At 41.8% G+C, this 22,857-nt stretch overlaps 1 protein-coding gene across 2 annotated transcripts in view; it reads right to left on the bottom strand.

The window, feature by feature from the left end:
• Slc9a4 (solute carrier family 9 member A4) overlaps positions 1-22,857 on the bottom strand; it is a 53,363-nt gene that overhangs the window by 13,594 nt on the left and 16,912 nt on the right. The window contains exons 3-8 of one of the 2 annotated variants that reach the window (XM_057751319.1): positions 15,519-15,778; positions 13,821-14,038; positions 10,118-10,320; positions 9,457-9,543; positions 8,383-8,453; positions 6,486-6,647 (exon numbers count right to left, since the gene is read on the bottom strand). In XM_057751319.1, the coding sequence (XP_057607302.1) occupies positions 6,486-6,647; positions 8,383-8,453; positions 9,457-9,543; positions 10,118-10,320; positions 13,821-14,038; positions 15,519-15,778 (1,001 nt within the window). The remainder of the gene's footprint in view (positions 1-6,485; positions 6,648-8,382; positions 8,454-9,456; positions 9,544-10,117; positions 10,321-13,820; positions 14,039-15,518; positions 15,779-22,857) is intronic. The other variant, XM_057751320.1, reaches the window with a different exon arrangement.

The following is a 22,857-nucleotide window of genomic DNA, read 5'->3' as shown; positions in this document are numbered from 1 at the left end:
CTGATTTGACTGTGGTGTGTGGTGTGACTGGTTGTTTCAGGTTCCTGCACTGACTTCCCCCAATGATGAACTATAATCTAAAACTGTGAGTTAGAACGAGCACCTTCGCCCTGCCTCGCTTTGTAACAGGATTTATTGTTATTGTTATTATTATTACTACTACTACTACTACTATTATCATTATTATTATTTTGCTTTGTTTTGTTTTTGTTTTTATCATGGCAACAATTACTAAATTGAAACAGGGCCTTATCTTTGGTTAAGGAATAATTGAGAAATGGGACTCACGCTTTATAAACAGAATTAAATGATTTGTACCACGGAGGTCACCCCAGCTGAGGCACTGTGCTCCCAAAGGGTTTAAAACTTAGCCTCAGGGCCAAGCTAGCAATCAATGCCCAATTGTCCCCTGAGATTTCAAAGCTAAGATGTTGCTATGACAAGAATTCCCATGTGACAGATGTATTTGATTGCAATGTAGTAGCGGTAATTGAGAAAACCTTTTTATTACACTGGAAATAGACATCAAGTCTAGAACACAGGTCTATGAAAGAAGGAGCCCTCCTTTCAACACTACCACCTTTCCCAGCATCGTGCTAGCCCACAGGGCTTTTTCTTTCCTAGTCTCTGCCCATTTCTTGGAAGCACAAAGGCGCCAAAACCTTCAGTATCTCCTTTCTCATTTTGTCAGGGTAATTGGTCACAGGGATAAATCAGAATATTCAATACAGGTTACATTTAAATCACTCTCCCAAAAATTTCATAGCCATTTAACAATAAAGGTGGTTTGGCTATAATGTGCAATTGATGAAATAAAGGGATTTTATATGGGGTATCAGGGTATACAAGGACTTTAGTTAGCAGCTGCTATCTGCAGAATGACTGACATCCTTTTCTACATGATGACTAAAATCAGAGTTTCTCTGTCTTAAATTGCAAATGTCACTTATTCTGATATCAGGTGCCACCCTCGATGATCTATGTAAATGTAATTGTACTAATGTCCTCCAAATGAAATGTATTCGGATTTAGGTATGCCTGTTCACACAATCTGAACACATTCTGTCATTATGGTGTGTGTGTGTTTGCGTAACGGATTGCTAAACAGAAACACCAGCTAGTCAAACATTTTTATGTTCTACATCCACATAAAACAAATAGAAAAACCACAGATAAAGGAAACGGCAGGCGAAGCTTGAGAGAGCAGCAGAGCTGGCTTGGCATCCTCCCCGGTTTATAACTGACCACTCCAGGAAAGATCAGGCTTAGTTAAAGTCCTCTTGGGTTACTGGCTAGAGTTGAGAACCACAGAGCTCTCAAAGCTGTGCCTCTCCCTGACTCACACCAAGAAGTGGCAGCTACAATTCTATGAAAACACTAGGTAACCGGAACCAGGAGCTACCTGGAGTGGTCTTCATGTCCCTTCATGAGCACAGCTGTCCCTGGAATTCTCACACCCCAGACGCAAGAAAGACACAGTCCTTAGAAGACAATATTGCCGGGAATCTTTACTAAGTGTATTCCAAGAGCAACAATTACTGTGCCCAAATTCTTTCCATTTCAAAGTCATGCAGTACTCCTCATGAGTTACTCTGTCTATACGACAGCATGTCCATATCTAACATGAGCAAAGTATGGTTTACAGGATACACAACACTCTGTCATGGAATTTACATCAGAAACTATATCCCACAGTCTGCTGTCAGAATATAAATATAAGAACTTAATCCCATCAATGTGAAATTGATTAAAATAGTTCTTTTTTAAAAAATATTTATTTATTTATTATGTATACAATATTCTGTCTGTATGCCTGAAGGCCAGAAGAGGGCGCCAGACCTCCATACAGATGGTTGTGAGCCACCATGTGGTTGCTGGGAATTGAACTCAGGACCCCTGGAAGAGCAGGCAATGCTCTTAAGCACTGAGCCATCTCTCCAGCCCCTAAAATAGTTCTTAAACTACAGTGAATTTATATAAATATCAAAAAACAAACAAACAAAGGGACTGGAGAAGGGACTTGGCAGTTAAGAGAACATACTACTTTCTCAGGAGACCTTAATACAGCTCCCAGAACTGACATCAACTCCAAGGGGATCAGAGGCCTCCAGTCTTCGTGGCACCTGCTCTCAGACACACAGGACCACAAACACACACACACACACACACACACACTTAATTTAAAAAAGAGGAAGAACATGACACGCTCAAACTCTTGAGAGTTTAGAAATAAAATGATTTGAGATAACAGAGTTGTAATTAGTTATTTATAGTTGGTTTAATACCTGTAACACTAACCTCTATAAAATTAGTCTACTTATCTGAGGTAAGGTTTTGAGAAGCTCAGGCTGGCTTTGAACTTATTCCTTTTCCACCTCCAGCTCCATCACCATACCCAGTGGATGCTGGGAATCAAACTCAGGGCCTCATGCGTGCCAGGCAGGCACTATAGCAACTGAGATATATTCTTAGCCCTAACAAAGTTGTAAGAAGAAAACTGTTATATGTTTATTTACCTGTCATGTATGCATGTAGTGGCATTTCAACTGTATTTTAATAAATAAAGACCGCCTGAAGATCTGAGAGGAAAACAGTCCCACTGGTCAGCCTTAAATATCAGGTTATGGTCGCACACACCTTTAATCTCAGTAGCCATTATGACACACACCTTTAATCCCAGCAGCTCACTAGTTGCCATAGAAACTGGGCGGTGCATGCCTTTAATCCCAGCCCTAGAGAGGAGTATAAGACAGGGGAGACAGCGCTCAGGTGCAGTCTCATTCTGAGATTCCAGGACGCAGGATCGCCCTTTCATGAGGTCGAGATAAGAGCCAGTGGCTGACTGTTTTGCTTTTTAGATCTTCAAGCCGAACTCCAATTTCTGACCCTGAGTTTTTGCTAAGCGTGCTTCATACGTGTGGATTCGTGTGTTGGTGTACAAGTGCAACAGCGCACATGAGACATGGTGAGGGGACAATTTGTAAGAGGTGGTTCGTTTCTTCCACCACGTGGGTCCAGGGTATCAAACTCAAGCTGACAGCGGGAACCTTTCTCCAAGGAGCCATCACACAAGCCCATAAGCTTCTTTGCAACACTGAGTCACTATCCTTTCATAACACAGATTACCCGTCCTGTGTGAGAGGAGCAGCTCTCCATTGGAAATAACAAGAGAAATGCCTATTCCAGCTCTCCCCTAGGGTGGGTTGGGGATTCGAATAAGTACTACCGTGAAATATTATACCATGGTGAAAGCACTGGGATCCCACAGAACCAATGTGCTCCGAGCTGTACCAGAGTCAGCCCAGTCAGTAGCCTTCTCCTGAAGGTCCAAGAACTTGGAAATTAAACTATTGTGTCTAACGATTGCTTAAAGTCATAAAGAAAAAATATATGTGTTTGTGGCCGTTATTTTCTCAAACTGAATCCTGAGAGGCGCCTGAGTACACGGGTCTTTTTCCTATTATTGTATGAAGGTTTGGTTTGTGTTTTGTTTTTTGTTTCAGAAACTGGGCCCACTTTGATCTCAGGAGAGGAATTCCTTTTTACTTGGTGCCCTACAGGTTTCTACTGAGATCAAATGAATGTAAGTTAAATACTAAAATTAAACTGACCACCGACGTTAACAAAATCTTTCCCACTCCAGTTAACTTACTTGACTGGGCTATATGAGGTGGAAAAATCTCTTACTTGTAACACTCTGAAGAATCTTGGATCATTGTCTGAAGAAATGATTGATTCAAAGGAAGCAGGGGAGCGTGCCAAATAAAACGGGTTTAAAAACTCCCTAGTGGTTGAATTTGAAGCAGTTGCTTATGGCTGATACATGTGATGCTATACAGAAGTTAAAAATACGTTTTAGCCCAACAGACTGAAACATAGATGAGATTCTAGTCTGAGATAAGAGAAAAGCACCCTCGCATTCCTAGACAAAGTGCTCACACAAGTAGCAAGCAAACTGATGGAGGAAGTTTCTAGTGGTTTGGTCTGTCTGGAACTGTCCAGCCCTCCTCTGCAGTAACTGCAGTTCCTCCTTTGATGAGTAGGCCGCACAGCAGATCACACGAGACACACTTCTACAGTCACATCGATTTCTACTCGTATTAGACTGCATTGTGTGATCTTGTATATTAATGGCATGCCTTGGCCATGCCATTCCTGGAAGGGCAGCACCTATGTCTGTCTTCACAGCGTTTAGCACACACGCTAGGGGCCTCACAAGCAGGGCATGATCTAAGACACAATGTGTAAGGGCTAGCCAGAAACTTTGGTCAAAGGTAAGATCTGAGTATGTTATCTTAGGAAGTGAAATGAACGCAAAGGGAGAAACTTCGATGGATAAAATAAGACCATGTCGAATGGGAGCAGAATCAGCATGCCTGGTTTTCCCAGTCACCCCCAGCTCCACTGCGGCTCTGGACAGCACTGCCAGTAAATATTTGTTAGCACATTCCCATTTTAGCAGCAGGCGGCTCCTTTTAGTTACATAATGGCCGGCACGACACAAACAAACAAACCACCGAAAACAATCGCAGGGATAAAGAAGGCACAGAGCTTTCTGTTTGGGTCGGGTGCCTAAATTTAGGGACGCTTGTTTACCTCTTCTCTGGTCTTGTAGGAAGGTGCTGGCGCTTCTGGTTCATTAGCAGGTGAGGGGGGAAGGTGTTACCTGTGAGGTAACACTCAGCCGGTTTGTGACAGTTCCATTGGTACCTATTCTTAGCTCTGTTCTCAACTCGCTTTCCTGATGTGGGGACATCATTGAAGCTCATGATCGAGTGCCATTATCCAAAGATGACAGGATGGAGGGGCTGGCATGTCCTTTCCCTAAATATATGCTGTCATTAATTTTTGCACATTATACGCCTTTGCTTAGGAGAAAGCTGGGCTTCTTTGGGAACTAATTCTTGAAATACTGAAGGAGATTTGTAAAATGTCCGACAGTTAAAAGAGCTTTTAGAAATATCTGTCCAGCTCTGGGGACAATTGGTTACCAGGTGGTGAAAGCCACTCAGCACTTACTAGGCCTGCCTCATTGCCTTCACACTGAATCTGTGTGTTCTTCTTTTCACCTGGAAGCCGGTCAACATTCTGGTTGTGCTCCAAGCTGGCCTCACGGATTTCAGACAAAGCTCACATATAGACTCTTTCTATCGCAAACACCTCTTTAACTTTAAAGAGCCGTAAACTGCCACACCTCTTCCTACCACCTCGTCTCCTCCCTGCCTCGGTTTAGGTGAAGTCCTCAAAGGTCCATGTGTAAAAGCTTGGTCTCTAGGGTGGCAGTCTTAGGAGGTCTCTGCAGGCCTTTAAATGGTGTGTCCTAGTGAGAAGCTTTTAGGTCATTAGAAGAGTGATCTCAAAGGGTATTCCAGGACTATTTTTAATCCTTCCTTTCTCCCCTTGATTAAGGATATCCACCTTCACTGGGGTACATGCCTCTCCCACTCTGTTGTTATCAAAGAATCATAGACTTGATCTTAGATTTGAACCTCCAGACCTCGGAGCTCCAGCTAACCTCCCTGCACTTTTACAAGTAACCTGCTTCATATATTCCATGGTAGCGGTACAGGACGGACTGATGTATTTCCCAGATCCAAGTCAGCATCCCAGACATCTACCACTTCTTCCCACGGAAGATAGGAAGAGAAAGACAGATCACACAAAATACAACAGTCGAAGGAACAGAACCAAGTGAACAGAGCTTGTGGGAGAGAAATGTTATAAACTCTCCTGCCATTCTATGGCTTTACTTGGAAGATGTCATGTCATGTAAAGAAGGCAACTTGATTAAAAAGTACTTCCCCCAACTGGTGAAACATGTCAAGCTTGAAGCAAAGCACGAGATGTCAAGAACAAGACAATGTTATTTTATAATTCCTTCCTCATCTAAAGCCCATGTTATAATGGTTTGGCCCCCAGGTCATGGCACTATTGGAAATGGGGGATCTTTCTGAGATATTATCAAGGGGGATAGTTTCAGGCCATTGGGGACCTGCTGTTGAGTGAGACATTGGAACATCTAGCTTCTCCTCCATGAGGTGAATGTTTTGCCATCATGGTAACATAATATGCCACCTCATTGCATGCCCGAAACTACCCACCAGTCATGGACTGAGCCACTGGCCTCCTAGTGTGAGCTGAAATAAGCCTTTCCCCTTTCCAAGTATTTGTTACAGTTCGGAAGGTTAACTGCCACACTCCTCTTTCCGCCTCCTCCCTTCTGCTACTTCTTTCAAATGGAGCCATGGCATAGCCCTGTAATTCAGATATTGAAAGTCTGAACCAGCAGTTCTCAACCTGAGGGTGGCAACCCCCTTACAAGTCACATATCAGATGTTTTCATTATAATTTATAAGGGTAGCAAAATTGCAGTTACGAAGAAGCAACGAAATATTTTTATAGTTGGGGGTCCCCATGATGTAAGGGGTGCAGCATTAGGAAGGTTGAGAACCATTGATCCAGATCAAAAGGCAGATAGAACTCACTGATAGGGTGTGAGGAGAGCAGCAGAGGTCAGTATCCCCGTCTCTACCATCTCGATGGCCTGCTTCATCTCAAGCTTCTTATACAAAGAAACGATGCTTGATTTTGGCAGGTTCCTCCGGATTAGAATTTTCCGTAAGTATCTATGATCAAACTTCTTGAACCTAAACATTAAAACCAACATCTCTATGTGTATTGTGGAAGTATAGATTTGTCTCTAAACAACTGACAATTGAAATTCCATTCTGAAAAATGACAAGTGCCTTAAATTCATCACATTTGAATACATTTTCTTTTTAAAAAAAAAACAATCATATTTAAACAAAAAAGAATGGCCTAGTGGCCTGAATACAATGAAATCAACTAAACAAAAAGAAAGGGACAAGGTACAATCAGGGCAGAAAGTGTGCATAAGAGGTGGGGGAAGAGCCCTACTCAGTTCTAACTGTAAGATAAGAATTGAAGTGGCTGAGGCTTTAAAAAAATAAAAGCTTTGTCTCCTAAAGACGCCTAACAACAGCTGCTTCTCCTTCAGTCGTATAGGTCTATTCAGCCAGAACCCAGCAATTTTAAATTGACTGCTAGTTAGAGCAGTTTTGCCTCATTGTGTTGAGGATAACTTTGAATCTTGCCAACTAAGAAAAAGAACTACCCCCTACCCCCATCAAACATCTCAGCAATCTGAATAAAGGAGAGCTAACTACTGTTGCAAACATCTGGTCAACCCATTAGTCTAAGCTATACACTTGTAATGATGCCTTGGAAGCTTGTCTAGAGTCACAATTTTCAATGCTTCTAATCATTTCACATTCAAAGAGAAGTTTTCTGCCTGCTTTTTTTTTTTTTTTTTTTTTTTTTTTGGTAGGGAAACACAGCTTCCTGGAATGCTGGCTCATTGTTTAGTGTTTAATTCCCTGGACCATAAAGTCAACAGACACCATCAGTTAAGTCCTCTCTGTGTATGGAAGACTGACCTCTGGAGTGTTGTCATCTTTTTGGCTTAGATCCATAAGTTCTTTACAAGGAGGTCACCCCTTTACCTTCTGTGCTTGGTCATGATATGCTATATGATTCCTCCTCAAAGCTCTGTAATCAGCTCCCCCTGCCCTGAACCTGTCTTCACAATGCATTTGACATTTCTCTTCTGAGTCCGTCTTGACCTTGCACTTGCCATCTCCTGTGACTGCCATTGCCCCGACCTTGTTAACCACTTAGGTCTCTTGATGTGCCAGGTCATTCCTCCCATGTTGGTTCTCTCCTGCCTCCTTCCCATCCTCTCTATTGGCTTCTCCCTGCTCCTCCATTTCCTCATCGGCTCCAGCAGAGAGAGAGTTCTGAGTCCTCTGTTCAGTGTGTCCTCACATCTTTGATAAAAATCGCACATATGCCCATAATGTAGCTGCTAACTACTTGCTGATGACTTACCATCTGTCTCCAGCCACATTCCTCCAGTTTGAGATTAAAAGAATCCATTCAGAAATGTGGGATGCGGTGAGCAAAAAGGCTTAGGCATTTCAGAAGAATTGCCATTTATGAATGACTTTAGAGGTTTCCAACTAGGGTTTCTTCAGGCCCTTAAAGAGTCACTAAACTCATCTCCAACTTCATGAATTTGAGTATCGCACGGTTGAGCTACTGTTGTAAGGGGACAGGCATTGTCTTTGTTTCCAACTTAAATATGACTTTCTACTTTCCATTTACTTCTTGTGCTAGTCTTCTTCAAAGCAACCTGCCCCACCTCTACAGCTTCCTCCTGGCACCTCTCATCTTCCATGCTAGGCACACCCAGCTGTTTCTTGTATAGTATAATTCTGGGTCCTCCATCTTCCTGGCTCCCTTTACCTCATGGCATCAGACTTAGGAAGCCGTTATTAGGCAATAAAATCCTAGCCTACTTACTTGTCTCTCACTTGGTAGTGACTCCATTGCCCACACACATCTTCAATTCCAGCCTTCAGATGATCCATCAGCTGCCAAACCAAACATAAGAAATGTTAGTAAAGTATGAACTCCACAAGGCATGCATGCACACACACACACACAACTATAGGCTTTGGAGACTAAGGAAGGCCTTAATTTGCTTAAACATAACCTCTTCCTTAGAACTCTGGTCATGTCATAGAATTCGTAATGCTTTTCATAGTAATTCCTTCTCTTTATGACTGAAAGATTCTGAAGATAAACTTCTTGATAATTTGCACAGAACAGAGTGAGAACAGTGTACCTGGCACTTGGTTTGAATAAGACTTTTCTAGGAAGATCCAGAAATTTCTCATTATTGAAATCATATGGATGCAAAGCATAGTGATCGGCTGCTACTTTTATTTTCATTGTGAAAAGAAAATCTCCTGTTTAATTTGCATAGTTTTCCAAATATAATTCTTCAGATACACTACTATAATAATAATCATACTTGTCCACGTTCCTCACTTTTTCACATCAGATAGATGGGAAGGGAGGCAATGTCAGAAATATCCAATCTTCATACTTATAAACCAATATAAGATCTTCATCTTCATTTTAAAATTCAATCCTTTAGTCTAGGAATTTACAGTTCAAAACACAAGTCAATTATACTATGTTTGTTTTGTTTGTAATAATTTATAAGAATTTTGGTGGAGATATAATCTTAAGATCTTCTAAATAGATCTATAAATAATTAAAAATTATCCAAGTTTATGACAGTTTCAGTTTTATTTTGAAAACATAAAAAATGCAAAATGGTTATTTAAACCTTTAATTGATCTATTGTCTTCAAATGATAGTAATGAAATTGTTTTTGAGGTAGGCTCTGTGTGTGTGTAGATCAGACTGGCCTTAAACTCACAGAGACCCACCAGCAATAAACAAGTCTCGGCCTTTTCAAGTGGCACTGGGAGGAAATAATCGGAGTCTCCTGACATGTACACAGTCTCCTGGGGGCTCTTGACAACTAGCAGAAGTAATTCATCGGAAAGGACAGGGCTAACTTACCCGAATGTGAAGCTCTTCATTGATGGATTCTTTTTTATTGGTCTTTCTGACATCCAGGTACCTGACCAGTGGGCCAATTGTGATTCCCTGGATCACAAATAACAAAATAAAGGGATTTCCTGAGGTAAATAATGTTACTATAGAGAACTATTCTATCATCAAAACTATAAAATACCCAATTTGTATGTGTTCGTTTCTATTTTCTATGGGATTAAATGCATCAAAATTACTTTAATTCCTAGTTCTTCTACACACTCCAACAAAATATATGTTATAATCTATTTCAATACAGCGTCTTGGTGTCTTTAAATAAATCTTCATTACCTCATGAAGACATAACTTCAGCTAAACCAAAATATTGTGATATCAAGTACTAGCTGCTGTCGTACTTTCCAAGATAAACAGAGTAGCACTTGTTCACGCCTTACCTGGGAACATCTTGATCAATATGTTTTATTGGCTCAAAGACAATGTATTGCAGAAGTTAAAGCTTTACTGCGAATATGTCTCTAAGTAATTTAGAATCCATTTAGACTCTAAACTTTAGAGGATGAACCAGAAGTCTAAACACCAGATACAGCATCTTTATTTACATCTTATGAGTTTAATATAGAGCTGCAAAGGAACATATGCATTTAAAATATGAAAGAAATCTACCAACCTGAAAGAATACAGTAAAATATGTAACAACTAAAGTAGCAGTAACAAATAATTTCTTCCTAGGAAAGAGAGACAGAGGAAGCAGAAACGCAAGGGAAAAGCTTCCGGCGCCTCTCACGCCACTGTAGAAGATTATGAACTGATCCTTGATGGAGAAGGGAAAGGTCCGGAACTGGTTACTGACATAGAAGAGAGTAAACACGCCTGGAAAGGGGGAGATACGTATTAGAGCAGCAGGGCATGGGCGGTAGCAATGCAGAGACTCAGCAAGGTAGCCCGATCCTCTCACACCCAAGATCACTCACCCCAAACAGACCCTCTCTCAAGGCTCGTCGTTTCTGTGATATTTTGGCTCCTTGAGTTAGAGAATTTCCCTGGTTGCCCTCCCTCTCTCTGTCTCTGTCTCTGTCTCTCTCTCTCTCTCTCTCTCTGTGTGTGTGTGTGTGTGTTTGACAGAGAGAGAGAGATTAAAATAATAAAAATCTTGATTTGATTTGAAATAAATAAGAGTCATATGTTTCTAATCTATACCCACATTTGTGGTGCCTTTTAAAGCCAGTTATGGATGTCTGTGGAATAAAAACCTCTTATGTCGTGTTCTCAGGGGACACCTCCAAAAAGTATGCAATTTGAAGGGAGACCACTCAATGAGACTTACATGATGGGCAGACTTGGTGCTTGAGGTTCAGGTAAACAAGTGAGAAAGTTCGCAAGAGTTTAGGCTTGGGGGTGTGCATGGGATACTTCTGACTGTCCGTGCGTGTAGTAGTAAATGGAGGTCGGAGGGCAGGAGAGTTCATGCAAGGCATAGAAGTGGTTTCCACCGTGCAGATTCCCCGTGGCCATTTCTTCCACAGGAAAGCCGCTACTGACATACTGGTTCTTGGCAAGAGAGTCTTTTGTCATCTGCTAAGGCTTTGAGAGAGTCTTTCAGAAGTGCCATCTCTTTATGTCCTCCTGTGCTCCTACCCCCATATCTCACAGAAAACATTTTTTTTTATATTAGGCATATCAGACTACAAGAGACAACAACATTTTTGGGTTTTGTTGGTGGGTCTATTTGAGCTTCTCTTCACCTGTGAGCCATGTGACCTTGGGCAAAGTTCCCCATCAGTCCCTATCGTCAGATACCAGAGACAACAAGGGCACAGTCAGCCCTCAGTTTCTTCAGGAGACAGGGCACAGGGCTCTCACCGATGCTCGTGTCCATGAATGCCTAAGTCCCTTTCTATTACGTCAAGTGTTTGGGTATAGCCTGTCCACACTCTCTTGGGTACTTGCAGTTGTCTCTAGATTGCTTACAACATGGTTGCTATGCTGTATTGTCTAGGAAATGATAACAAGAAACAAAGCCTGCACGTATGCAATGGATCTGTGGTTGGTTGAAACCAGAGCTGCAGAGCCAACAGATACGGAAAACCGAGTATGCTTACCTAAGCTTGCGGATGAAAAGTTAAACACCTTTCTGATACATAACAGAAAACATTGCCTCTTAGACATAAGCCTTCATAATCATTAGCTATGATTAAGGATAATGAGTTGGAAAAAAGAGAGAACAGGCAATGATCTGTATTCTCACTCTTGCTCTTAAAGCCATGGTGGCCTGCCCAAGCCAGCCACTCTCTCAACTTTGGTTCATCAATTCTCTATTAGAGGATTACTGTGAGGGGCTGGATGACTCAGGGTAACAGAAGCCCTCCATCCAGATGGCTCATTTTCCTGTTTGCTTGGCTGACTCTTTCTCACTTCACTTCTCTTGACATTAGTACTGCTTCCCTGTAGATCTGGAGAATACCATAACAGGAAGGGATTGATAATTTTATCCAAACCTGTTATTTTTAGGCTGAAGAACAAGACTTTAAATAGATAAATGTCTGTCCAGCTCCAAAGAGTGAGTCAGTAATCACACCAAATTCAATGTGAGATTTTAAGTTTATATCACAACAGCCTTGATTTTTCCACCAAAAATTAGCATATATTCAGCTACTCTTAGTACTGTTTTAATATTTCTATATTCTTATCATTTAAAAAATTTTAACATTTATTTTATGTGTAAATGTGTTTTGCCTCCATATATGTATGTGTGTGCAAAACATGTGTGCAGTATCCATGGAACATTAGATCCACTGGAACTGGAGTAACTGATGGCTGTGAGCTATCATATGGATGCTGAACCTCACACCCAGGTCCTCGAGAAGTGCTGACAGGGTTCTTAACAGCTGAGTCATCTGAGCCCTCTTGTCTTTCTCTTTGCAACCCCAAAGCTATTATAAATTAATTTTAATATATATTAAAAATTGACTGAAAACAAGTGGTAAAATTTTTTAAAATATAATTTCTAAAATAATATCTCTGTCTCTGTCTCTCACTCTCTCTCACACACACACACACAAATATCTATGGATCTAGTGGTACACAACTTGCTTTAACTCCAGAACTCAGCACATATCAATGGGTTAATTTCAATGATTTTGAAGCCAGCCTGATCGATACAGTGAGTTTCAGGCTAGCCAGGACCACACAGTAAGATCCTATCTCAACTATAATGTAATATGTGTTAGAGATGGGCTTCTTATACATACAACCTTGCTTTGATGGAATAGAAAATACTTGTTTCTATCTCAGTCTCTGCTCCCTTTGTATACTCATTTATATTCTTTTAATAAAAGGCCAACATAGATAATGCAAGTCAGTGCTAATGAGTTACATTATTCTATCACCTGAAATATAAGTGTAGAGCAACCACTGGATCATATTCCTTATAATAGGAATTATTTCCGGAAGTGAGGTTATTTATAGTATTGCTGTCTTTTCTAATTAATGTTATAATTAAGAGTGCTCACCTTCTCTCTCTGTTTGTATGTGTGTGTGTGTGTGTTTATACACAGAGGCCAGAGGTGGGGTTGGGCAGAGGTCATTGTCTCCCTTAATCTCTTAATCTCTTCTCTGCCTTATTTTTGAGATGGAGGCTTTTGCTGAAACTGAAACTCACTGGTTGACTGGACTGGCTAACCACAAACAAGCCCCAGGGATCTTCCTGCCTCCCTCTCCAATATCCCCCATCCCTGCCCTGGAATCTGAGGCATGGGTAGCAATTCCTGGTTTTCGTGAAGGTTCTGGGGTCCTCATTCTAGTGCAGCAAGCACATTACTGATGGAACAATCGCCCCAGTCACCCAAAATGAGCACTTTAAAAACAATAATTCACTCCTTGATCCTTTGCTGGCTTTATAGCCATCACTCGCCCATCCCTTAGATCAGCTGCGCTGCTTATGCAAGTGCGTCCTGACTGTGTTGGTCTTACATAGATACAGTTTGTGTGAGATCTCACTTATCCGGTATCGGAAGTGTAAATGCCCACAGTTTATCATCTGTATCTGAGTTAACATCTAAGAGGCTACAAGCTGGCAAGGAAGCGGAGCGACAGATATATTTACTGAGCTATTTTTAAATGTATTCATGTGAAAGTGCTCTCTCTCGTCAAAACACAAAATATTCCCTGCTCCATCCTTGCTTCTGAGAAGAACCTCTAGTCAGCTGGTGGCTCTGGGTTGACTCAGGAGGGCAAATTAACTGTTTCTGGTCAGTAAGGATGAGCTGTCTACATTCTCCTGTGCAAGAAAATCATAGCTTGGGCTCCCTCTTTCTGGTTCAACATGGGGAAGAAGCAGGGCAGGAGCGTGTGGGAGCCCTGGTGTCCCTTACTGATGGCTCTCCAGATCTGGCAGAAGACCAGTGTGAAGCAGATGAACGCCCAGTTCCACTCGTGGTTCTTCCCGATGGTGGACACGCCCATGAAGATGAAGATCAAGGTCTCGCTCACGCTGCTCAGCATCTTCATGAAGTACTTGATGGTCGTGTAGGATGTCTGAGACACGTTCTCCTCCACGTACTTTTTCATTGTCACCGCACAAGCTGTGATTCTACGAGAGAACAGAGACTCAGAGAGAAACAGTACTGCCACACAGCAGAGGTTACCAGCTGAAAGCTAGGCTTTATATAGAGGAAGCCCACCTCGCTCCAGAATCTCTGTCTCATCCTGTCTTTGGGCCTGTCAATCTCTGACTGTGGACCACAGTGTCTTGCTCTTCAACCAGGTATAGGAAAAAGCAAGTGTGGTAGGAAGATAGGTGTGGCATGGCCTTCACACAAAATACACACACACACACACATACACACACACACATACACACACACACACACACCACACACACACTGGTAGGTCGTTCACTCAGGAAAATCAGAAGCAAAATGTAACCCTTGCTAGAGGATACTTGACTCCACCTTACACCAAATTAAATCTACTTCAGTTCAACAGATGGAACACTCAGTATGCTCTCTATTTTAACTAAACTTTCTTTTTGCCTCTGTCTCCTGGGTGCTGCCATTAAATATATACTCCATCCAGCTCCCAAATGGTGTTTCTTAAAAACAGCAACATTATTTAAATATTTCAAATGTTTCTTTTATGGAGCCATTTACCTTGGATAGAGTAAAGAAAACCCTTTTCTTGTCCTCAAAGTTGTGGTCATTTTGAGGTGCGACAATAATGATACCTAAAGTCCATGTTATTATATTTAATGGGCATAGGGATTTTCATATAATTCAGTTAAAGCTTCCTTCCTGGGTAGAGACCAGATGTAATAAGCCAAACTGAGAAGCCTCATTCTAGGAAACACATTCCAAGGATATGGTGTTGAGCACCTAAACAAATGTCTTCATTAGGACAAACAACTGGACCTCAGCGCGTAGTCCACACACCCAGCTTTACTCTTTCCCGGGGAGAATATGACTTAGGATAGGATTGGAGAGGAACAGCAACAGCAGAGCCCAGAGTGGAAGTTCCTTATGGCTTGTCTTCCACCTACCTTAAAATTATTACTATTGTTGTTGCCACTACTGTTGTTATCACTATTATTATTATTATTATTATTATTATTATTATTATTATTATTATTATTATTTTGAGACAGGGTCTCTCCTGGCTGTCCTGGAACTCACTATGTAGACCAGGCTGGCCTCAAACTCATAGAGCTCCACCTGCCTCTGCATCCTGAGTGCTGGGATTAAAAGTGTGCTCTACCACGCCTGGTTCTAAAATTAATTCTTTGAGGGAGAAAAGAAGCTGCTCAGATGGCCTTGAAGCTTGAACTGTTCCAGCTCTTCCTCGCACCAGCTTTCCCGAACATTTTAAATTGACAGTCTGACTGCTAGAGTTCCTCAGGCAAATGTCGCAGAGAACATTTGTTTGGCAAGGGCCCAAGTCAGCTTTCAGAAAAGTAAGAAATCCTAAACACTGCAGTGCCTCGGGGGACTAGTTTCGGGCTTTTCCCAGAAACGCAGGCCTCCCAGTTCCTAAAGTCCGTCTATTTCCCTGGGTCTCCTTCCACCGAGTGTACTCACGCCAGGATGCCAGAGAGATAAAGAGTCTCGGCGGCTAAGTACGACAGATAGCTGAACATGAACACGATGAGGGGCTCAATTGCAGAGATATTCTGGGTGAAACGTGTGATAAAAGCCGAAATGAACCCAAAAATAATGCCGAAAAAAACTCCCCCGCAGCCCACGATGACAAATCTGGCGCACCCAGCCAAAATGTCCACAGGTTCTATGTCCTCAAATTTATGCATCTTAGTGAAGGCGATTAGTATGTTGTATAAGACCTGGGAAAACACAAATGAGAGAAACGGGAAATAGGCGTTAGAACCTGTTACACGTGGACTCTCTCAACTCGGCATTCCGTTAAACAGAGTACAAGAGTAAAGGGCACGGATATTAACACAGCTACCCAGTTTTTAAATGCACTCCAACATATGTAGACCCATCCAGATTCACTGAAGAAAAGGGAAGTATTTGGATATCGATAATCAAGTGCACGACAAATGTTTGAAGAGGTGGGGATGCTAATTATCTCAATTTGACTATTACATATTGGACACACATATTGAATTATATACTTCACCCCATGCACAAGAACAACTCTTCTGTCAAAGGAAAGTGATGATGATGATGACGATGATGATGATAATGATAATAATAATAATAAAAATGCTCTCTGTGTGCCAGTCTCTCTGCTGAGATTCCTGTTTTGGTTAATGTATTGACTCCCTGCTTTGGGCATTCATTTCCTATCTGTATCATAAACCCTGCAATTCCTTTTAGTTTTCCCTTTAAAGTAAGAACAAGGTTAAACTCCCTCAGCAGAGTGCAGAAGGAGCACAGGGGAAAGGGGCTTCTTGGATGTTCTTTAAGTCCCTTGGGAAAAAGTCAGCCATGTGGATATGACAACTTCCGGAGGAGCCTGCCTGAGTCACATGGCCAGAAAATAATTCCTCCACAGCCTTGTGGCTCCTGCCTCTGTAAAAGTCCTAGCGTGCACCACGTGCTTGGGTTTAACCCGACTGGCGCTTTCTCTGTTAGCCCAGCTCAACATTCTTCCCTGCGTCCAGTCTTCTCCTCTGAAGACTTTCTACCCACTCTAGAGCCTAGAATCTCCACCAAGGGCACCAAGGTTTCATCAAGTCTGGTCATGCTTGCCTTTCAGAAAGTGGCCTTTAGTTTGTCCAGCACCTCTTGGCCAGTTCAAGGTTGGCTGACTCCGCCAACTTCTCGGTTCTCCGCTGGTCAATCCACGTCTTTCCCAGTGACATCAGAATCCATGCAGGCTTGTGCACACTACTAGGCTTCTCCAGGCCCGAGCTTCCTTATATAGACCCTCAGGGTATGTGGGGCCTCACACATGCTGGGCATATACCCCACTCTTGTACACTCATCTAGTGCATCTCGAGTTCTTATTTTATACTTCGAGAGAGGATCTTAATAAGCTGCCAATCTGGCTTTGAAACTCATTTTTATAACCCAGCAGGTCATGATGGTTAATCTTCACTGCCAACTGAGTAGGATTTAGAATTGCCATGGAAACAGTAATTCCGGTGTGTCTGTGTATGACTGTGAGGGAGCGTCTAGATTGAGGTATTGAGGTGGGAAGACTCACCCTAAATCTGGGCAAGGCCATTCTCTTGCCATGAGTTCAGGACTACATAAGAAAGAGGAAAGGACCTTGGCATAATCACGCATCTCTCTCGGCTTCCTGGATGCAGGGGCAGAGGGACCCACTGCCTCAGTCTCCTGCCACTGCGATGGTCTCCATGGCCTCCAACTGGAATATGCCTCATCTCTCTTAAGTTGCATCTTGTTGGGTATTTGGTGGCAGCAGAAGGAAAAGTAACTATTTCATAGGCCTTAGACTTGTAATTCCTCTGCCTCTACTTCCCTTGTAGTTGGGAATATACACCATCAGACCAAACTATCTATACTCTTCATTGGAGCCTAACAGCTTTTTTTTTTTTTTTTATTTTTTTATTTTTCGAGACAGGGTTTCTCCGTAGCTTTTTTTGGTTCCTGTCCTGGAACTAGCTCTTGTAGACCAGGCTGGCCTCGAACTCACAGAGATCCGCCTGCCTCTGCCTCTCGAGTGCTGGGATTAAAGGCGTGCGCCACCACCGCCCGGCAGCCTAACAGCTTTTGAGCTCTGGCTTTGGCGATATCTACAGGGCTTGCCAGACTGCATGCTTCTTCTGCAGACTCTGGCAGCTCACCCTTGTTTTGCAGGCTGCATCAGCTATTCCTTTACAGTTGATTTCCCGCTCCTGAGCCCTCCGGGTCATTTCTAGGCAGTGCCTCTGTTGATTTCCCACATTGAGAGCTTGGTAATTAATGATCATTTGCCAATGATTGATTTCCTTATTTTATTATTAATTATATGTGCATGTGTTTGTCAGAATGTGCCTTGTGAATGCATGAGTGAAACTACATGTGGAATCCAGAAAAGAACATCATATTTCCTGGACCTGGAGTTACAGGTGAGCGTGTGTGTGTGTATGTGGGCGTGTGTGTGTGTGTGTGTGTGTAAGAAGAAACAATGAGGGTGCTGGAAACCAAATTTAGGTCCTTTGAAGAATAATACGTGCTCTTAACCACTGAGCCATCTCTGACCAGTCATGCCAAAGTCATCTCTAGATTAATATCTTACCATGAATAAGCAAAGTACATCGAAACCAAGCCTCTTATGAAGCCACATTCTAAGAAAAGCCTCACGTTCAAGAAAAGTTTCCAGTAGCAAGGAGTGTATGAGGAGGGAGGGCATCCTTTTCCAAGGACCCTGAAGTCACCATGTATCTTGTTTCCTTCACTGTAAAATGGTATGTATGTATATATGTATGTATGCATGTATGTATGTCGTATGTATGTATGTATGCAGGTATGTGTGTGTGTGTAGGTATGTATTTGTGTATGTATATGAGCTAACTAGTCTTATGTCAACTTGACACAAGCTAGAGTTCTTTGAAAGGAGGGAACCTCATTTGAGAAAATGCCTCCAAAAGATCCATCTGTTGGACATTTCTTAATTAGTGATTGATGGGAGGGGGCCCAGCCTACGGTGGGTGTTGCCTTCCCTGGGCTGAAGGTCCCGGATTCTATAAGAAAACAGGCTGAGCAAATCATGGGGAGCAAGCCAGTAAGCAGCACCCTTCCGGTGGCCTCTGCAGCAGCTCCTGCCTCCCGGTTCCTACCCTGTTGGAGTTCCTGCCCTGACTTCTTTCAATGATTAACAAGAGTACAGAATCATAAGCCAAACAGACCCTTCCCTCCCCAACTTGGTTTCTGGTCATGGTGTTTTGCTGAGGCAACAGAAATCCTAACTAAGTATTTTCCTGCCTAACTTCGTGAACTATCAGAAATTTTACAGTATGGCCCTCAGCCTTTGAGTGTAAGCTTGATTAGCACGTAGTTCCTCAGAGCAGCTCAAGTATCTGTCAGCAGACCTCATTCGATATGCCTCATTGACAGCAGACTTTTGATGGGAGAATAAAGCCGCAAGGGGAAAGCCCAGGACATGTTTGAATGTGTGTATGTGTCGGTTTGTTTTTTTTTTTTAATGTCATAAGCAGCTAGCAGCGAGTTTTGCCAGAGATAGAAGTATGAAGAGATCATAGCCAGGTTTCCCTTCTTTCCCCAAAGAGAAGTTTGAACTCATCAGAAGAAGAAGTGGCTGGGGATAATGGAGGAGAGAACACCATGCGGATTTGCTGGAAGGCAGTGTGCACTCACGCATACACACAGACTGGATGGAGTGAATTTCTGAAATAAGACCATTACTTTAAAAAGGGGAGGCTTGCTTAAGGACTCTTGATCAGATTAGTACACGTGCACGCACACACACACACATGCGCACAGAAAACACATACACACATACGTATGTACACTAAAATGCAGAAATATTGAGACAGGGGAGTGAGGAGATGACCTCCCTGCTTACTCACGTTCCCTCCTACGGAGACCACGGCAAACATTATGCATTTGTCTCTCTTGGTCCTGTGTGTCCTGCCTGTGTGATGCGGGTCATCAGTTTCTGTGCCTGGGGCACTCAGAGTTCCTCAGATCTCTGGCTACAGAGAGGGAAACTCACCACCACCTATACTTAATTCCTATCAATTGTCTCCAAGGAGGACCGAGATGGCACGGGCACTAAAGGGGTACCCTTTCCAGAAAGACAGATACTCTTCTGATGATGTCCTCAGTCAGAGGGCTCTCTCTACAAGGGTAAGGTAAACTCTGAGAAAGTCAGCAAGACAGTTCCTGCCACCTTCCCTCCTTCCTCTGTGTGTCAGAGGCCAGTCTGTATCTGGCTTGCAGGGCCGTCTCTGCTCTCTGGCTGCCCTACATGGGAGTCTCCCTAATTACACAGAACACATCTAATACCCGCTGGGCGTTTGATCTACGGGTGAGCTTAACAACACCTTTCAAAGGATTTATGTACCAGACACATTTTACAAAATTTTTCTTATAATTCAAGCAAAAATTATTAAAGCATGTTTTGGGAAGAGCTTTGATTAGTATTTGAAGTTTGCGATTTGGGGATTTTGAGTCATTCCAGAAGAAACTGGGCTTGTATCCTGACTCTCTCATATCACTTCCGAGCTGACTGCGAATCAATCCACACATGGGTCTTTGGAACTTTGGACATTGTTCCTTCAGGCTGGATTCACAAAGGAGCGAAGCGGGGCTGCAAAAATGGTTCCACAAACCTACAGAAAGTAGGTTTGAATGCAGTGACAAGGGCACTCATTTGACTTTCAAAGCAGAGGAAATTCATGGACCATAATTGCAGCTCAGAGATTTGCCTATTGTTTCCACAAGCACAAACTCTTTTGCGTAGATTTCCAGATTACAAAAGACTACACAGCCATCAGGACCTACTTTGACCCTGGATTCCAGTGGTGGCAGATATAGAAAGATGTCTTGGAGCTTTCAGAAACCAAGTGTCATCACAACTAACAGACTACTTTTACACACAATTCATACTATTTTGTGAAAAATCTTTGCCTTTCAAAATAGCAATATCTGGCTATCATTATAATGACAAAGGATTTTCTTTGGAATATATATATATATATATATATATATATATATATATATTTCATGTATGAACAAAGACACCAAATCCAAAGTCCCTATAAGACTCATTTGTTCCTCTTATCTCAGGGACAGGGTCATGCTACCTTTGACAAATGCCCCCAGTCACCCATGGCTATAACTAAAGTTACTGTTCATAAAGCCTATTAAGTTCCAGAAACCCCTTACATGATAACTAAGTACGTCAGCTGGCCCACTGACACTCAGAAGCGGAGTGTCAATTCTAAATGCTAACACTTCTTTCCATCTTCTCAACTTGGTGGAGGACTGCTTTCCATCTGACAGACCCACTGCTGAAATGAGTGCATTCTGGCCCTGCTACGCACCCATCAGAAACCACTTTAGTGAATACACAGAGACCATGAACCAAAAGTGTGGACTTGAATGAATATTCCCTCCCTAGTGCTACCCATCTCAGTGTTTAGCGACACACAGTGACCACTACCCTATGACCTTGATAAGGTCACCATGGGGACAAAGGTCACTATTCTAGCAGGGCTATGAACTCCTAGTGATCTTCCTGATCCATCAGGTTTTTTGCTGACTGTACACTATCCTCTTGGTGATCTGAGCTTCCGGGCTTTCTCCATAGTCTAGTAAGTAGAAGCTCTGAGAATAGCTATCCTCATGGTGATCTTCATCTTAGGAGAAAATGTTTGGTGTTTAACCTTTGGCATGATGCAAGCTGTAAGTTTTCCATCTAAATAAGACTGAAAAAAATGTGTCTGGAGAAATGTCTCAGAGATTAGAAGCATGTGCTGTTCTTACAGAGTTCAGTTCCCAGCATCTTCATCGTGGCTCATAAGCATCTGTAAGTCCAGTTTTGGAAAATCTGTGAGCATCATGGATATAGGTGGTGCACAAACATGCAGGCAAAACATTCATACACATAAAACACAAACTTTAAAAAAATCTCCTAAAATAAAAAAATAAAGTTCTAAAAGGTTTCTTACTCCTCCACATTGTCAAGAGTATTTATCACAAATGAGTGCTGAATCCTCTCAAATAATTGACTATATTTGTAAATAAAATCATTTATTTATGTGATGAACTGAATTCACAAATACAATTCTTTGTGGTAATAATTTTTGTGCTTTTCATATATTGTTGAAATTTATAGTATTTTATTAATTAATTTTTGGCCAGTAGTCATGATGGATTTTGTTCTGTAGGTTTCTTTTTTTAATATATCTTTGCCTGGTTTTGATGTCAGGACAAAGCTGGCTACATAATAAGGCTGGAAATTAGCCCTTTCTCCATTATATCTGAAAGGGTTTATGTGGAGTAGATATGATTTCTCCTTCTAGGAATAAACAAGATATCATTTAAAAATGCTAAGTTATTATTTATTACCATTCTTGCAATTGCTTCACTATTGTTGCCTCTGACTTAGCTCTAGTTTTTCTTGTTACAGGTAGGGTCTTATATCATCGATTTTGATCTTTCATTTTTTTTGAAATCTCTTTTTTTATTTTTTAAAATAATCTTTTCAGATTATATATACCAATCCCAGTTCCCTCTCTCTCCCCTCCTCCCACTCACCCCATTCCCCATCCATTCCTCAGAGAGGGTAAGGTTTCCCATAGGGAGTCAATAAAGTCTGACACATTACTTTGGGGCAGGACCAAAGCCCTCCCCCTGTATCTAGGCTGAGCAAGGTATCACCCCAAAAAAGCATGGGCTCCAAAAAGCCAGTTCAGAGTTTTCAATTTTTTTTAAATAAAGTTGTTTTAAAGCTGTAAGTGTTCCTTAAAGCACATAACATATAAATTATGAATGTTATATTTTATTATTTCATCAAAATGTTATCTAATTGTTTTTCATGGTTTCTTTATTGAGCTATGGAGTGTGAAGAAATGTATTGCCTGGTTTCTAATTATTAAAATTTTATTTTCATTTTGTTCCGGTATAGGTGGACAGTGAATGCACTCAGAATGCCCTGAAGATTTCTAAATTTATGGATTTTTAATTGTTAAAAAAAAAAAACCAATCATCATTTCCAGTAAGCATGCACTAAAAGAGGAACGTCTTTCAGAGGCTGGTTATTACCAGTCTCTCTGGTCATGTTTTGAGAGTGGTAGTTTTGAGAAGAGTGGAACATGTCATTTTAAGGATGGGTCTCTCACTTCCTGATATGAGACCTCCTCTTCCCTGTGGCATAGTGACCAGTAGTATTCAATACGGTGGATGTGGTATGGTGTGTACTGTTGAGTTAGGGCACAGAGAAGAAGGTCTCTTAAGAAGTTGTTTTAGATGTAAAAGGCTT

Source organism: Chionomys nivalis, chromosome 19 (assembly GCF_950005125.1).
Source record: "Chionomys nivalis chromosome 19, mChiNiv1.1, whole genome shotgun sequence".
In the NCBI taxonomy this organism is placed as follows: Eukaryota; Metazoa; Chordata; class Mammalia; order Rodentia; family Cricetidae; genus Chionomys; species Chionomys nivalis.
The sequence above is the reverse complement of the archived record's forward strand: the minus strand, read 5'-3'. Positions and strand labels throughout refer to the sequence as shown.